The following is an 18,908-nucleotide window of genomic DNA, read 5'->3' on the forward strand; positions in this document are numbered from 1 at the left end:
ACTCCATCGGTATTAAGAGAGTTCCTCCATTCTTCTGGAATTCAAGAGGCCTTGAAGTTCTACATTTTAAGAAGAAGATGGAGAATGTGGTCAAGCTCTGCATGTACAACAGGTTTTTTATGGAGAACATTTTAAAGGCTACCCATGGTCTTAAGTATACTTATGGAGTTTACATAATAGGGTGCAGTCAAAAATCTCCTTGCAACATTAAAGACATTTCAGTACTCAAGAGCAGCTGCAACTGTGACCTGGTAAAACCTAATTATTTCTTACGTGCCCTTTGGAATTCTCCTCTCCATGAATATTTACTGTCATTTCTAACTGGTCCCATAAGCACTAGGTCAGCCTTGGAATAAAACTGAAAGATAGCTGAATGCGTACCATATACATCTTTTACGAATATCCCACAGATATATGTTAAGACTTCACCATGTGGTACAGCAACGTAAGGCTAGAATTTGTTATCTAATATAACTAAGTCAGGCACGAGAAATACCAAATACATGACCTTTTTGAAAAATGCTACTCCAATCTTAAAAGAATCTCAGTTTAAAAAACATTTTACAGAACAGTTGCAGCATCTCAAAATGCCTTCTGCATTACTATAGCCCACTGTTCTGTCCCACATGATGAGACGCAGACACGCTGTAATGCCAGGGATACCTGTGTTTGTATAGAACACGCACATACATATCCATATGGCATACACATAATGTAGTATATATACATTAAGATGTATATGTGATAAAGTTGTATATACTGAGATGGTTAGGGCACAGCTCACTCTACTGCAAACATTAATACAGACAATTGAACCTTAACTTGAAGTTAATTTATTATTAGTTATATTTATATTATTATTATTATTATTAATCATCTCAAGAGAAAGATTACAATTGAAGTGGGAGAGAGAAAAATAAATCCTTCTCCTTTCGTTTCAAGGAAAATCAATCTAGAATTTTGTTTTTAAATTAGCTGAATAAATAGAGCATGTCTATAACATTTCAAACATTTAAATACCAAATACATCAAGCAGCATTCAAAAATCTATTGCAATTCCTCCTGAGAAAGGAGGAGGCTTGACACTTTCCAGTTTGCCTGTATTTCTTTTTGCAAAAATGTAAACAAAGTGAATTTAAATATTCAAACTTCACACAGGAAGTGCAACTATCCTGCTGTTTTTATAGGCCTTACAGAAATCAAGCTCTCTCTGAACCTAATGTAGCTTGGCCTTGCTGTCCTGATACGGGCAAAAAGTGCAAGTGCAGGACAACTGGGACGAGCAGGGACAACTTTGGGGAGCTGCCTTGCGCCGGCACCCCCAGGATCCTTGTGCGGGTGAGCACGCATGGCAAAAGCACTGCAGGAGATGGCCAAGATCACCTATGCACTGATAATGAAGAGAACAGGATACTCATTAAAGGAAGCAGCTCTCTGCCTTGAGAGAAACCCTCATTTTTATGGAAAAATATTTTAAAAACTCCAACAGTCAAAACATCCACTGCATCTGCCAAATCTGACGCTACTTGTGTAAGCCAGCAAGCCATAAAAATAAGGGAAACCAGGTTTTATTAAAAAAAATCAGGGGAGTATGTATTCTAGCTTGCCCTGCAACTACTGTAAGTTTTGGGGTTTGTTAGAAGAGCAGAAAGTTTGTTTTCTGATGCAGATTTCTTGAAGGCTGACGGCCAGCCAGGCCCTACTCATCCCGGGCCTCGGCCCCGCCAGGCATGATAACGTATCGCCAAGCGAGCGCCAGCCGGGGTGGAGCACTAATACCAGACAGCTCTTACCCACTTGCTGCTTGTAAACTGCACCAAGTGCTAATACCTCAAAATAAACCCCTGGAAGCCCCCGAAGCCACCAGTGCGGCCTGCGAGGCCTCGGGCGCGGCGCTAGGGCGAGGCCGGGGCTGCGGGGCCGCCTGCCGCAGGGGCTGAGGGCAACGGTACCGGTCCGCTGGGTTTGTCTGTCGGAAGCACCTGGCACAACCCGTAGCTGCCCCCATCTTTGGGCCACAAGCCAGGGGCAAGCAGCGGCCGGGGGGTCGCTGGCCAGCGCCGCCTGCCCCGCCGGGAGCCCTACCGACAGCGACAGCACGGCGGCTCGGGGCTTAACCGGCAGCGCTGAAGGGACTAAGGGCCCTCCCCTCCCCCCGGCACTGCCGGCAGCGGCACCGCCGACACGAAAATGGGGAAAATTTAAACACCGCCGAGGGCAGCCAAGGGCGCGGCCCGGCCCGGCGGTGCGCAGGGGAGCGGAGCGGAGCGGAGCGGGCCGCCCCCCCCGAGCCGCCTGGCCGCGGCGCCGCCTGCTGCTCCCCCTAGCGCCCGCGCCGCCGCCCCGCCCCGCCCCGCCCCCGGTGACGTGAAGCCCCGCCCCCCGCTCGCCGCTGCCGCCGCGACTTGAGGGCGCGCGCCGAGCACCGCGGCTGCACCGCGCCAGCGCAGCGCCCAGCGCATCGCTCCGCTCCGCGCCCGGCCCCGGCCGCCGGCGCCTCCCCGCGCCCGGCCCCCGCCACCGGTGGAATTACCGCGGCGGCCGCGCTCCAGCCGGGATCGCCCCTTTTCCGTGCTCCGCAGGTAAGTGCGGGCTGAGCGCTTCCTCCGCGGGAGTTGCGCGGGTCGGGGTGCGGCGCTAGAGGCGGCGGCTGCGGCGGGAAGTTGGGGCACGCCGCGGCCCCGGGGTGCGGGCAGGGCGCTGCGGCGGGAGCGCTCCGCTGGCTGCGCGGCAGGGCGCGCAGGGGCCAGCCCCGCGGGCAGCGCCGGTGCGGCGGGCGCAGCCGGCCCCTGCCCGCCCACCCTCCGGGCGCCCGGGGCGCAGAGCGGCCGCTGCCGGCCCCGCCGGTGCCGTGGCCCAGGCAGGCGGAGCGCCGAGCCGCCTTCCGCGGGGGCGGAGGGAAGCCCGGGGGAACCTGCACAGCAGCGCCGCCGGGCCGGCTCCCCCCGCGCGTCCTGGGACCCCAGCCCCTCGTTTTAACGCGGTAAGGGGGGAAACCTTCCTGCCCGGGCCATGCACGGCTCCCCGGGTTAGAGAACACACACACAACACACACCCCCGCCTTTCTGCATATGTTTAAGTACAATCAAAATCCCAGCGAGAGCGTTTGTGCCCCCTCCCCAGCGCTGCCGCTCCGCACGCACAAAGTCTGCGGGTAGGAGATGGGGGAACAAAATGGTTGCACATACGTTAAGAAGGAATGCAACAGGCCCCATCGCCTCCAACCCGCTCGTGGGGAAGAGCAGCCTCCTGGCATTCGCAAGCTCCTTGCCTAGTTTTATAATCAACTTCGCCGCGGTTTCCAGTTTATTAAGGGACTGGCTGCCCTCGTACGAGCGCAGCAAACGCGTTTATCCATAGCTCGCGAATTACTTCACCCACTTCTTCCTTTGCGCACCTTCATCTCTAGGCTACTCTCACCCCGCGAGCGGTTTCGGCGCTGCGAGGTGTGCCGGAGGCTTTTGTTTTACCAATTTCCCCGAACGTAATTAGGAGCTGTAACTTAGTTGATGAGGCGAAGCCCGAGCGCCGCTACCTCTCCCGGCGCAGCAGCCCCGCTTCTCCGCAGCTGCCCTGCCTGGCAGCAGCTACGCACGGAGCTTCTCCATTTTTTTTTTTTTTTTTTTTTTAATTTTTCTATTATTATAGGGGGGGGGCTCTTTTGGTTCCTGCTGAGTTCCCAGAGGCAGCCCTTTGGCCAGGCAAAGCTCTGCTCTTGCAGAGAGAGCTGCCTTTCTGGCTCAGCCCTCCTCTCTTTGAGCTAGCCTCAATTTTAATCTCTCCGCCCGCAGAGGGGTTTGAGCGCAACCCTGGCGCAGCCAGGCAAAGTTGCGAGGAGGAGTGTTGCAAACGCGACGGCGAGTGCATGTAATTAACTAATTCACGGAGTGCTGTTAGCCATGGGTTACTAATTTGGACTGAAGGCAAGTCACTTCCCTTCTTCAAGGGATCAATTCTTGTCAGTTCCCAGAGTACAGCAGACTATTTTCTACACTAGATTTACACCGAAATGCAGAATTACTTTACAATTACATTGGATTCCTGCAAAAGAGCACGTCAGCTGAATCTGTTCTCTTATTGCCACTTAGAAGATTCGTGTTTCGCGTTTCCATGCAAATCCTGTATGCAGAGAAAAGTATAGAAAGAAGATGCTGAAAACGCTTCAGTCTTTAAAAAAAAAAATCATCATCCTGACCCCAATTTCCTTGCCTAAAATACACTGCCCAAAAAGATAGAAGCGTCAATTATGCTTACCAGCTATTGCCTGGGGATATGGCGTCTTAATGAACATTTCTTTGAATTAGAGTGAAAAATGCATTTGTCAATTCAAGTGTACAAAGAAAAGAATTACTTGCTTTAAAACAGGAAGATCAGTATGTTTTCCTTGTCAATATATGCCACACATTAGGTCATACTTAAGAGGTTTCAGTGCCCTTCCCTCCTCCCTGAATAAAATAAATAAAAAAAACCCCAAACACCACCCTCGAGTTTCCTTTAATTTATTCCAAAACCATACAATACAGTCCTGTTTAATATCTGTTTTCAAATATTTCATAAACAGAAGATATACCTGGGTTTATAGAAAGCCAGTTATCTTAAAATATACTGAGGTTATTCTAATCCTTCTATTCATGCTGCTATCAAGCTCTTCTATTTTTCCGTCCACATTTAATCACTTCTAAAAGCTGTATTTTTTCCTGCCTTCTGTGCTCCTCCTATATCCCAGAAACAGTGACAACCCTTGGCATGTATTTAAAATGCTAATTATCTTTTTCTTTTCTTTTTGTACATTCATACCGGTTTATTTTAACTGGAAAATGACCAGATAAATACCATAGTTTGTACAGTCAGCCTGGGAAATAAGATTCTGTAGACTCTCTAAAAGAGCGATATTTTTATTTCCCTCCTTTGGAGGCTGCCTTTGTTTTTCTCAACAGGAGACTTTGTTGTAATTAAAGCAGAGAAAACTGGACAGCAGCAAAAAACATCTGACTTGTGGCTCTTAAAAGTACAGGTTTTGTAGCATGTACCACCCCCCAGTGGGCAAAAAACTCTGTAGTAAACTCACAGCCAGCTTTAATCTCCAAATAAAGTGTATACATTTTGCAGCAAGAACAAAATAACTGCATTTCTGGGTTTGAGGTGTTCGGGGTTTTTTTTTTTTTCTTTCTTTCTTTCTTCATTTCTCGTTTGTCACCAATTGCTAAAAGTTGAAAGATACTGTCTCAGGCAGTGGTGACTAATCAAAGCAATTGCTGGAGTTTGCAAACTTTGCATTGCAATTATTTGAAGTGGCTTGGGTTGGTGGATGGCCATCTTTGTCTCCTTCTAGCAGGACCCATGTATGCTAATGGCTAGTTATTTCTGAAGAAACTTCCCTAATTACTTCAAAGCACAGGAATACAGAAAAATTAATACGTGATTGCTTACATCTCTTTTTACTAAGAGACCAAATATCACTCAGAGCAGGCATTTTGCAAAGTGTTCAGTGAATGTATCATCACAAACTCTGTTGTTCCTTTCATGAGCTGTAAGAATTAAAGCAATCTTACAGCTGCAAGTTTTTAAAGTCTTATTTTTTGAGGTGCAAGTTTAGTAAGTTGGGAGATGAGCAAACAACTGTTTTAAAAAGGAAAGAAAAAATACTGAAACTTTATCCAGCTTTTAAGTAATGTTTTCACATGCCTAACGTTTTGTGCCAGGAACTCCCTATCAGGTATAATTTCACCTAAACTTGTCAAGAGGGGGGAAAAAAGAATGGATTTTACTTTGAAACAATGGCAGCATTTGTTCCCTATTCTTTTATTTTAAGCATGGGTGAGTTACCTCAGCAGCAGTTCTCAAAAGAAAACCTAAGAAGCCCTAATTGGCTAAACTCAAAGACCACTAAAACACAACAAAAAAAGGCATTGCAAAACACTCCCCCTCAAAGTGCTTTTTTAACATGCAACTTTTGCAGAAGCAGAGTAATCAAAACAAGAGAGTGAGTAGGAATAGCACAATAGCCTGAATCTTTTCAACCTAGCCTCTTCAAAACTAGGAAAGGTTTTAGAAGTAAACTTCAGAAGGGAACAACTCCTAGTTCATTTCCATCCTCTACTCAAATACTGGTTTGGCTTATCCTAGGCATGGAGTCAAGCTTTTACTGAGAATCCATTTTAAGTCAGATTCACTTGTATTTGAGGGGAAAATCACATTAAAAAATTCATTTTTTTAAGACACTTGAGTTCAAACCGGGAAGACTAAAGCAATACTATATTCAACTACAGCACAAGAAGGGGGGAGGCACATTTTCTACAAGTAAATGGGGGGGGGGAACCCAAAACAAATTTCACCAAAGCACTCTCGCTTTAACAAACTCCTTTGCATTCTTTACCCCTTGGAAAGACAGCGAGAGGAACTTCTGCTTGCCTAGCACCAAACAAAAGACTGGGGCACCTTCCTGAAATATGATGATCGTGGAAATTGCAGCTCCTAGACAGGGTGCTTAGAAAGCATTTTGCTGTCACGATCAACTTAACTCTGAGTAACACACTTAAAGAAAACAAAGTATGGGCATTGTTTTAAGTGTAGGTTAGCACTGTGGAACTACTTTAAAAAAAAAAAAAAAAAAAAACACCAAAAAACCCTCACAACACGGTGAAGTTATTTAAGAGGCAGCATGACCTTCGTAAGCTAAACTGGCAATATATGCAGTAGAGAAATTTCACAAGTATTTTAAAAACTAAGCACATCTTACATTTCTGATAAATTCCAGATGCTAAACAAATACATTTGTAATTCTGGAATATATGTACACTGATTAAGCAAAATTGTTAGGCTTACCAAGTCTGTATATTCTAACGTTACCTGCAAATCATACTGTTGTAATTTATAATCTAAAAATACTGGGTTGTTTCCCTTCCCCCTGTTACTTTGATGGTTAGAAAGAAGCTGCTGAACTACCAGAGTTCCTGCCGGAGAACACAGAGGTGGATTAGAAATTCAAATAAGCATTGTGTGACCTCGAGTGAGGCAGGTCTTTATTTTATTCACATTTTATCACAGCTTAGAAAGAAAAGATTTCCCTGGCACCATTTGTAGGAAAAGTCCCAACTTTTCAAGTATACAATTTTTATTTTTTCTCTTTTTTTTGCTATTGACAGGGAGTGCAGCAGGACTCCACACCTCATAGTAAATACAGGAAAAATATGCCAAAGAACACCACTGTATAGTGCAAATTACTTTGAATATTTTAAAATAAGATGTCCCCCTGCTTAGCTGTACCACAGCAATAAATACACGTGCAAGGCTCACGCGTTACCGCTATCTGTAGTAATATGCTTGCTTACACAATGTCCAGGGAAAAGTAATTTAACCATGTAGTTCAGCAAAGTTCATGAAAACATTCAACTTGGAATAAAGATAAGCAAAAAAGCTGCTGCTCAGTTGTTCTGACATTACTTACCAAACCTCCCCTCTCCATCATTTTTGCATTTAAAAATTAAATTTAGCACACACTTCCTAAAATCTGCTCTGCTCAAAAGTAATGACTTCTTTCAAAACCATGTGTCCATGAAGCCTCCCAGTTTGATGTTGCAGAAACCTGGACACAGTGTCTGTGCCAGTGGGGGTCACTTTTTCTTTTCATCCTGCCGGATCAGCTATAATGACTTGATGTCAGGGAATATTTAGAGACAGCTCAAGAAGGGGAAGGTTGGAGCATGGCAGCAGGATTCCCTTCTTCTCTGAAGACAGATCACTGGAGCCTTTGATATGCAAAAACATTGTTTTCAGCTATGGCTTGAGATATAAAAGGGAAGTGTGAGATACCAAACAATCAAGACCTGAAGAAAACTATTCTAAGTTTAGAAAAGGGAGTGGGGGGTATAGCCTTAATCCACATTTTTGAAACAGTGTCATCTTCTCCAAAGAGACCTGCTTTTATTTTTCTCTCTCTTGTTATCATGTAATTTTGAGAGAAGGGATAAAAAAATTCCAAGAACTTAATGAGCTTTAGTGCTTTCATTTCAATCCTACACATTACTGCTATTATAATAGCGGCAATAAATGAAGGAATGATTATCAAATGGAGCAAAGAGGAAACAGTTTATATGCTAGAAAGGTAAAACAAATGAACTTACTTTCTCATAGATGTATATATCTATAATGTATGCATACTAGAGCCTCTGTTTTGCTTAATACTAACATGGTTTTTACAGGTCTAAAGAATCTAAAGAAAATTTGTTTGCTTGTGTTTTTTTAAGTACTTAAAAGTTACTGTAACCTTCGAAGGCCTAACTAAGCAAGTTATATTCCCACTTTACAATATACTTCCAGAAACTATGTTCTATCACAACTTCAGATTAGTTCCTAAGAGATACCATTTTTTCTACAGCTGTTAAACAACTGTTTATTTCAAAGTTTCAGGAATAGAGCCTGGACTTCTTTCTCAAACACTTCAGTAATAAGACCAAGAAAACTGCACACTGGAAGAACACGAAGCCTTTTTGTTCCACTGTCTGATGATTGCATAATTTGCCCAAATTACATAAGCTATCAAAAATATGCATTCCCTTATGTTCTAATACGTAGCCACGCAGATTGAGTTTTCCCCATAAATAAAACATACGTTAAAATACTTCCTTATGCCACAGTGGGGGTCACTCATTCTAAGTTACTATTTTCTTTAGAGAACTGCAGAAAACAAGGGTCAAAAACAAAGCTCAGATGAGTCTGAAAGCAGCATTAAGAGAGAAGAGACTTTACCATTCCCTCACTAGACAGTCACACCGGGCTTTCGTTTTTGGTTTGGTGGTTTTTTTTTTAATGGTCAACATTTTTCTATGAAGAAGAGCGGCATAGTTTGTATCTATGTCAGTCATTTTGTATCACTGCGTATATCCTCTTGTTATAGGAGTATTACTGATCTATTTCATGATGAATCTGCTTCAGATTGCGGGACACAAGAGTTTAAAACAGAGACTGTCTGTTAAGGTCTCATATTTTATAACGGACCAGAAGCTACTGGTTAAGCTCGTGAGGCAGGCAGCTCAGCAAGCGTTACTCAGCATGCTGTTTCTTCCTAGCATTTCAGTTCTGGAGACTCTGCTCAGTTCTCTGGACAACATGCAGTCACCAAACAGAGAAGCAAGTAAACGTTAAGGACATTTTAATTTCAGATTTAACCGCTTTTATTTCAGACATACTAGGTGCTCTTAGGGAACACAGACTTGATATCTCACTGGATACTTTCTAAAATAGTGACATGAAGTAGCCCGGATTAAAAATACCATCCAAAAATAACCAAATAATTACAGTTATTCAAGTAAGAGGAAAAATATTTTCAGTCTTGGCTGTTACTATGTTGAAATTAGAATAATCAGATTAAATGCCAGTCTAATAACCAATTCTACTGTGTGCAAAGTGACAGATACAAACAATAGCTTAGAAGTTCAGACCACAAACGAAGCACATTTAATGGACAAAACTCACATATGAATCAGTTGTCAAAGAGTTGATACAGATGCCTAGCTGGTCCCCAATTCTGAATCAGCACATTGCAAATGTGAAATATTTAGCAAAAACATTTCCCCTTTCATCCAGTAACTACCGAATGGTAATTGCTCTCTTTACATTTAAAAACCAAGGAGATGACCATTATCTATCTTCGTTTACCAAGAACACAAAGCAAGCAACCATTCTGGCCTCCTCCAAGGAGGCAGGACTGGCATTTGTAATCAGGTGGGAAACATCATTTAGGAATACTTTGTTGCTGTCTGTCAATTCAGGTTTACTTTTATTTTGTAATTGAAAAAGGAAAATACAGTTCCAGCAAAACCTTTTCTTAAACAGCTCTGTATTTTGCTGAAATACCAATACTTTGGGAAAACAAAATATGCTAGTCATGTATGCAATAAGCATAGCATGAGTTACATAGGGTATAAAACCCAACTGAATACTAGTTGTTATTAATTCCAATTTTTGTGTTTGTTTTTACCTTTGCAGGAAATTAAGAGTTCAAGGGAAGCTTTAAAAGGGGACTTTTCTGGGAAGCAGATCATATTTTTGTGGGGTTTTTTTTAATGAAGAAAATCATCTGAATTGCCTGACATTTCTACGGTAGAGTAAATTGCATTCTTGCAGCGCAAGAGGAATTCTTTCCTGCATTACAAATTTGGAAGAAGCATTAAAAAGTGAGAGTCGGAAAATGGTTCTGTCAAGGAGGTGTGGATGTATCAGGATGTAGCTACTGTACAAAGATTGCACTTGGATAATTCTGGACAGGAAAAAGCAGCCCCATTCCTGTCCTCCTGAAGAGGCTACCATCCTTCAAGCCTCAGCATAATGAATAGTTTCCATCACGCAGCGCTGCAGTTACCACCTCTGACTACTACGCTGCACAGAAGAGTTTGTAAGAGTTACAAAGAAAGTAATTCCTGCTAAAGGCATTAAACCAAACAAAAGAGGCTCTTCATTCACTGACTTTACATGAGGACAAAACCAGAGGCAAGCTGAAGCTTTTCTATGCCCCAGCCTGGTGTGCTTATGTACCATGATAAATCTTGGTTGGAATGCTCATTGAGTATCGTGCCAGGAGCCAGGAAACCCACACCACCGAGAAGGACCGTCTGAGTAAACACCGTTGAGGAAAAAAAAAAAAAAACCCACAGCTCCATGGAGTAAACTGTAAGAGTGACTCACAAGGCATTCCTTCACTGGATATCCTCAAGCACAAAATTTACTCATACCTTTAAATACGGTAGGATCAATATTAATTTATTTTCCTTTTTGTGCCTCAGAGAATAAAGTTCAATTAATATATGAACCCACAAGAGAAAAGGTCATGACACCGCTTAATGCATAGGTCATCTTGCAGAAGTTCTCACAACCCTAATTACAATGGTAATTGAATTATGTTGTCTTAAAAGCTATAAAAATGCTAATTGCTTGAGCTCAATATACAAACACACTACCAATGCTAAGTACAATTCCAGTCTCAAGAGTTAATTTATATTATCCTGCCCTGCACAGTTTGAACTAATAAGATGGGAAAATGTGGTTAAACCTGCCAATAGTCTCTTATTAGTGTACTGCTTAGTAAGACGACTTTTGAGAATGACAAATATTTAAACATGAAATTAAGCATGTAATGAAATATTCCATCCAGTCAACTAGAAAGCCATCGCTCTACCGGACACATCAGGTTTTAGCTACCTACCAATTACAACTTTTACCTTTCTAAACATTCCAGCTCAAAACCCAAGAAAAGTAGACTGCAGAAGTGGTAGGATACACAATATGATGTTGAGCGCACTGAAAACCTTGGAAAAAAAGTCCTTAACTGGCCCTTGCTCTTTTGACTGTATTTTATGCTTTGCCATTAGGACCTTTTTGAACCCGCAAAATAGCTACCGCTAAACTTGTGGGTTTGGTAAGGGTTTATAGTTCACTTAAGGGCTCCTGAGGCAGTTAGCTGGCTTAGGAATCACTTCTTATCTTTCAGATACAGAATGATTTACTTGAACTGTGGTCTAACTCCAGCTCTGTATTTACGTGGTATCTGCAGACAGAGATTGTCTCTGCATGTGAAATGTGAAGCAATCCTTAGAAAGACCCTTCTTGCTTAAGCAAAACAATTCGCAGATTAGACATACTTGATTGTACATTTTCAATTACTATGCACAGTAACCTATTAATGAATCAGTACATGAAGCGGTACAATTACTGATGTAAGGAAAAGAAAGTAAACCGTGTCTACGGGCTTGATTTTTGGTATAATACATGTGTTTCAGATGTCTTCTGTAATGTTGAAGTTGAATTTTCATTGCAGTTTCTTCACTGATGATCTGGATAATTTTGTTTGTTTGGTTTTTTTAGATTGTTGAAGATCAGAACTGTATACAAATCTCATCATTCCTGACCATGATTAGTGTAACCTGGAGCATCTTCCTAGTTTGGACTAAAATAGGGCTGTTACTTGACATGGCACCTTATTCTGTTAGTGCCAAACCATGCCCTTCAGTATGTCGCTGTGATGTGGGTTTCATATATTGTAATGATCGCGATTTGACGTCTATTCCTACAGGAATCCCAGAGGATGCTACTACCCTCTTCCTTCAGAACAATCAAATAAATAATGCTGGGATTCCTTCAGAACTGAAGAACTTGCTTAGGGTGGAAAGAATATATTTATACCACAACAGCCTAGATGAATTCCCCACTAACCTCCCTAAGTACGTTAAGGAACTGCATTTGCAGGAGAATAATATAAGGACCATTACTTATGATTCGCTTTCACAAATTCCTTATCTGGAAGAACTGCATTTGGATGATAATTCCGTTTCCGCTGTTAGCATCGAGGATGGAGCTTTCCGGGACAACATCTATCTCAGACTTCTTTTTCTCTCTCGAAATCACCTTAGCACCATTCCCTGGGGTTTGCCTAAAACGATAGAAGAGCTACGCTTGGATGATAATCGTATTTCCACGATTTCAGAGCTGTCCCTTCAAGACCTTACAAATCTAAAACGTCTTGTTTTAGACGGAAATCTTCTCAATAATCATGGATTAGGAGACAAAGTGTTCATGAATCTTGTCAATCTTACAGAACTGTCATTGGTCCGCAATTCGCTCACAGCCGCACCTGTAAATTTGCCAGGAACAAACCTAAGAAGGCTTTATCTTCAAGAAAACCACATCAACCGTGTGCCACCCAATGCTTTCTCTTACTTAAGGCAGTTGTATCGGCTAGATATGTCCAACAACAATCTTAGCAATTTACCTCAGGGTGTCTTTGATGATCTGGACAACATCACTCAGCTTTTTCTTCGCAACAACCCTTGGCACTGTGGGTGCAAAATGAAATGGGTACGTGACTGGTTACAGTCGTTGCCTTTAAAAGTTAATGTACGTGGACTGATGTGTCAGGCACCAGAAAAAGTACGTGGAATGGCTATCAAAGACCTCAACGCAGAACTATTTGATTGTAAGGACAACGGCATGATAAGCACCATCCAAATCACTACTGCGGTACCAAACACATTATACCCAGCGCAGGGGCACTGGCCAGTTTCTGTCACCAAACAACCAGACATCAAAACTCCCAACCTAAATAAAAACTACAGAACCACAGCAAGCCCAGTACGCAAAATCATTACAATATTTGTGAAATCCGTAAGCACGGAAACTATTCACATCTCCTGGAAAGTTGCACTGCCAATGACAGCTTTAAGGCTGAGCTGGCTCAAGATGGGTCACAGCCCCGCCTTTGGATCTATAACCGAAACGATAGTTACAGGCGACAGAAACGACTATTTGCTCACGGCTCTTGAACCAGAATCGCCATACCGTGTATGCATGGTTCCCATGGAAACCAGCAACATCTATCTCTCCGACGAAACGCCTGAATGCATCGAGACTGAGACAGCGCCTCTTAAAATGTACAACCCTACCACCACCCTCAATCGGGAGCAAGAGAAAGAACCTTACAAAAACTCCAGCTTGCCCTTAGCTGCCATCATCGGTGGCGCGGTGGCGCTGGTGGCCATAGCACTGCTAGCCCTGGTCTGCTGGTACGTCCACAGAAACGGGTCCCTGTTCTCCCGGAACTGCGCCTACAGCAAGGGACGCCGGAGAAAAGATGACTACGCCGAAGCGGGAACCAAGAAGGATAATTCCATCCTAGAAATCAGGGAGACTTCTTTCCAGATGATACCAATAACCAACGACCAAGTGTCCAAGGAGGAATTTGTAATACACACCATTTTCCCACCTAATGGCATGAATCTGTACAAGAACAGCCACAGTGAAAGCAGTAGTAACAGGAGCTACAGAGACAGTGGTATTCCAGATTCAGATCATTCACACTCATGATACTGAAGGACATGAAAGACTGGTTTGGGTTTTGTTGGTTTTTTTGGTTTTGTTTCGTTTTTTAAAGAAAACAAGAAAAGACTGACTTAACAGTTGCTGTTCTACTGCAAAACACTGGAGTAAAAGACTGACAAAGCAATGTACTGTACATTTGCCATATAATTTATATTTAAGAACTTTTTATTAAAAGTTTCAAATTTCAGGCTACTGCTGCGATTAATGTAGTGGGGATACCTGACCACAATTCTATATTTTAGTATTTTTTAGTAATTTGTACTGTATTTTCCTTGCTAATATTGAAGTTACAGACCATTTAACTTTTGTGTTCTACTGAGTAAGATGACTTGTTGACTGTGAAAGTGAATTTTCTTGCCGTGTTGAGCAGTCAGAGCATTCATCTGAGATCCTTGTAAGTGTAAGCACAGGCCATTTTTCACTTTGGTATCAATAAAATAATGTTGAACCTGGCAAATCAGGAAGATCAAGAAGTGGTTGCAAAAACTCATAGAACTTTAAATGTTGGGTCCGCTGAATCTGTAAACCACAACAATATTCAATAAACAAAAACGCGTGTAGTAATGGGCAATATCAGCTGTCTGGATATATCCATTCAACGATGGTAAAATCCAGTTTAAAAGAAAATAATCAAATTGATGACATGCATGAGACTGAAGCTTTTGACACGTGTGAAAAAAGTAATTGATCCCTGGAAGAAAGCCTAATCAAATTCCTAATAAGGAAATTTTAAAAAATGCACTAGGCTCTACAAACCAAGAGGATAGATACAGTTTTGGTATAGATTTGTGGTTATCAAAGCCAGAGGTCTGCTTATTACAGGGAAAACGTTGATGTATGGTCACAGGCATTTGGGAAGCTAAGGCAGGAGGACAGATACAACGTTTAGAAACTGCTTTGAACAAAAAAAAGGGCTGAAAGTGCAGTTTCACAAGGAAAAAAGAGCAGGACAAAAAAAAAATAATACAAGCAAGGTCTCAAAAACTTTAGTCACAAAGGTAAGCAGACAATTGGTGAATACAACTTTTTTTAAACTCAAACAGTATACAGGTATGCATTCAGTATACTGCCATTACAGTCAGGAATACTGCCCATTACTGTCGCAGTTTTCCAGAAATTCCTTGATAAATCTGTAAGGTAACATGTTTCTGTTTCTGCCTTCCTACTGAACTATGGGCTGTTTCATGTTTAAACCCCAAGCTGCTCTTTGTTGCCATAATCACTTGTTTCTTCAACTAAAAAACCAAAGTGCTTTGTATGCCCTTTGGCCAGTCCTGTGTGTGCCTTGATCCAATGCTACATGTATCAAGCTTTTAAAAACTAAAAAAAATACCAAACAAAAAAAAACCCACAAAAAAACCTGGAAAAAATAAAATACCCACTTTTTCATACATAACTTATCTAAGAAAAATACTGGTTTTATTGATGAATAAAGTTGAAAAATTAGTTCAAAATAATGCTGTACCTCTGCAGTGCACTGATAGGAAACCCATTCAGAACCTACTACTTCGCAGGTCATGAGCTTCACCTTTTTCTTTGTTCTGTTTGACAGCGTTACACTTGCAGGATTTCTTCATTATTAATTACTGGAAAACAAGTTTTCATAACTTTGAAGTGTGTGAACAATGAAAGGGAGGGAAGGCATGGAGTTACAACCCCCAGAGATACAATTTTTTTCAACAGAAACAGCAAATAAAAATACTTAATATTTTGGACAGTACCTCACACAAGAAGAAACGTATACCAAATGCAATTCTATTTTAAGAGAACTTGAGCGGTTCTTGCCCTGTCCTTTCCCCTAAAAGTGGTAAAGGATGGAAAACCGCAAGAAAAAAAGCGACCAACACGGAGACCGATGGTTTCAGCAGTCAGCCTGCAAACAGCTCTGCCAGCAACCCATCTAACTGTGCAGACCCAAAATGTCCAGTAATACGCAGCTCTCTCCATCCTCATTTTCCAGATGTGCCCAGGGAAAGTCCTCTACAAACTCCCTGTGCCACAGTACTGCTTCCTCAACCTCACCTTCAAAAACGCCTCCTGCAGTTCCTGAGCAGTGGAGGAGTCCCAGATGGAGAAGCAGCGCTGTGCTTCCCTCCCAACCTCAAACAAATCCCATCTTCACACAGAGCACTGATTGGATCCACCGTGCCAAAAGTGACAGGAAGGGGCACGTTACGCTAAACAACTGTGTGCTCCGCTCAGTGCAATGCACTAAACAAGACTATTTTGCTCTCTTTTTCCCATCAGATACAAATCTAGGGAAGGGCAAGAAAGCCAAGACTGAGCACATTGAGCCTCATCACGTTCTTCTGCAGAAGGCTTCCCGAGTGGTATGCGGGAAAGAAAAACCACCACAGATGGAGCAGGCAGAGCTGGTTTTCATCCGAGCTAGCGTATAGGGACCTCATATTGGAGATACATTTAATGGCTAGATCGCTGGCAATAGATTACAAGTTCTTTGCCATCAGGTCTCTGGTAACAAATTAAATAGGTTTTGCTGAATTTTCAAGCTATTTACATGAAAAACTCTCTCCTAGGTGACTCCAAATTTGTGTTGTGAAAAGGATAATGAAATAACACTGGGTGAGTACCCTCCTGTGCCTCTTCCAAGGCACCTGAGCCGCAGGCAGCCTGGTAATGGTACATCTGCTGTGCATCTCGGGTGATGCCATACAAAGGTCACATACGGGCTATAAAAACATCGCCATTTGAGGAGGAGATAACTGTATATGAAACTTAAATACGAGGACTTTTCATGTGAAATCTATGTACTGTGAGGTAGTAGTATGCAAATCCAAAACAACTTCAACAAGCTGGCCCAGTTGTTCCCAGTTCACCTGCACTAGAAAGAGTGAAAACCTGGCCAAGGGATTCTGTCTTCTGCAGAGCGCCCGGCCAGGTTTGCAGGGAGAGCTGGTGCCTTCCTGCCACAGTTGGTGTCGATGGAAGAAATGGCACATCCATGCATATAACATCTTCCTTAGGTTCTACAGCAACTTTCACGTGACATGCATAATACTCAGAATGTGGCAAATGAAAGGCTGCTTTCAAAGTAAACTCTGGGTTGGTTTTTTTTTCCTTTGGATACTTACATAAATTTCTATTCTGCTCCATGTCACGCCCATCTCTTCAAGACTTCTGCTTACCATAGCCTGCAGTAACAGCATGCAGTGCTCTCTAGCACCATGCATAAATCTGTTCTATTAGACAGTTATATACATAGGGAAATCGGATTACTACACTGAGCAGTTTACTCAACACATCTATCAAAATAACATTAATCCACATAAAACTTCTCTCAAGTAATTTTCTAATTCCATGTTATTTCATGTACGGTTCAATATTTAATAGTGAAGCGAGGAGTGGATTTTTTTTCAGTGTTGTCTAAGCCTTTGTGCAGGGTTAATTTAATCGGTATATTCCATATTAAAATACTATGCCAAGTATCTTTTACATTCTTTATCGGGGGATCACCTCTTAATTTTTATTTATATTGCTACCCTGAGTTGCTCACAGTTCTGTTTTTACCTGAAAGCTGACTCACAAAAACCTAAACCTGGTACTTCGGAAACCATAATAATTTTGTCTTTTCAGTCAGAACTGAATTTGCTTGATTTATAAGCTATTATTTCCTAGCTTTGTACAACAGCCTCAAATGCAACAACTGTTGGGGTTTTTGTTGTTGTGGTTTTTTGTGTTGTTGGGGTTTTTTGTTGGGTTTTGGGGTTCGTTTTGTTTTGTTTTTGTTTTCTCCTGGCTTTAACAGTACCAAATTCAAAGTATTATGGTCTTGGAACACAGTTACCATTTCTTCTGCTAATGCACTAGCTAGCATGCAAGCTATATTGTGCCAATGCTGTACATATTGAATGTAGAGCAGCAAATGCAATAAAGCAAGAGCAAAAGTAATAAAGCCTTATTTGCTATTAAAATAATTTACTGATGACATAACTCACTAAAGCATGTATATAGACTTCTCTACTAAGTAAGAGAATGCAATTTTGCATATTCACCTGCAGCTGAAATTGGATAAAATCTTCAAATGTGAGCTGGCAGATGCCATTTGCCTGGATTTATCCAAACCACGTTTGTTTGGGATACTTTTGGATGGAACCGTAATTCACATGGATACCCCCTGCTTCCAAAACACCTTAATCTTGCTTCCAAATCCATGTATTGTTTCCGCATCACCTTGTGACTGATCTTTGTTTAATTAACTGTTTCTTTACTCATACCAGCATAACAAAAGCTTCAAGCCACAAGCCAGCACTTACGACCTATGAAGTTTTGTTTGTTTTTTTAAAAAGCATAAAGTCACTGGGGACTTTCTTCTTCCAAACTAGCCCAGAGTGGTTCAGCCAGAAAGGAAAAGCCCACTGACTGCATTCAGATGTGAAAAAATTACACTTTTTTTTGCAAATGTATTTAATTTTGGGGGTGGTGGAGAAGGAGTTCTACCCTTGCAATGAAATTATAGCCCTTTGAAACACTCTGAAGGTACAACCACGACACAGGTATCAGATTCTGGACACAGTTGCTTTGAAAGTTTTTTCTTTTGGTAAATGTGTGTTTGGTTTAATTTTAATAGTTCCTGCTCTAAAAAAAAAAAAATATCTATAGATAAAACCATACAAAGAACATGGATCTCTCCAAGAGTGACAGAGCATCTAGCTCAAAACAAACATCACCTGCATTTTACCAGCACTGGACATCAAGCAAGATACTCATTTTAAGGTAGTCTTTAAGTGACAACTAAGAAACATTCCTGCCCCACGGGGAAACCAAAACACTTCAACAAAATGGGTGTTAAAAGAAATAACCAACCTCTGGGTTATTGGTGGTCTAAGGCAAAGGCATGCAACACACATTTTGGAAACTGAACAAATGTCCATCACGCACAGACATGGTAAATGTCCTGCACCTGAAACCTGCTGGCCAGAAACACGGAATTGTATTACCCAACTCAACTGCTTTTCTGAGCCCATTTGTGTTTCCTTAGGATGAAAACGTAGTGGAGTCACAGTATAAAACCCCTCAAG

At 41.9% G+C, this 18,908-nt stretch overlaps 2 protein-coding genes across 4 annotated transcripts in view; one reads left to right on the forward strand and one right to left on the reverse strand.

Moving 5' to 3' along the window:
* The window catches only part of MACROD2 (mono-ADP ribosylhydrolase 2), an 892,508-nt gene that overhangs the window by 772,055 nt on the left and 101,545 nt on the right, over positions 1-18,908 (reverse strand). The gene's annotated exons all lie outside the window — the stretch shown is intronic.
* On the forward strand, positions 2,382-18,429 carry FLRT3 (fibronectin leucine rich transmembrane protein 3). The gene is made up of 3 exons (XM_056357735.1): positions 2,382-2,582; positions 9,988-10,741; positions 11,860-18,429. Exon 3 carries the CDS (start codon positions 11,905-11,907, stop codon positions 13,852-13,854), a length of 1,950 nt encoding a protein of 649 aa, XP_056213710.1. The 5' UTR covers positions 2,382-2,582; positions 9,988-10,741; positions 11,860-11,904; the 3' UTR covers positions 13,855-18,429.

Source organism: Falco biarmicus, chromosome 12 (assembly GCF_023638135.1).
Source record: "Falco biarmicus isolate bFalBia1 chromosome 12, bFalBia1.pri, whole genome shotgun sequence".
NCBI lineage: Eukaryota > Metazoa > Chordata > Aves > Falconiformes > Falconidae > Falco > Falco biarmicus.

Coding starts and splice junctions, on each gene's coding strand:
- FLRT3 (XM_056357735.1), top strand. CDS start 11,905: ATGATTAGTGTAACCTGGAGCATCTTCCTAGTTTGGACTAAAATAGGG.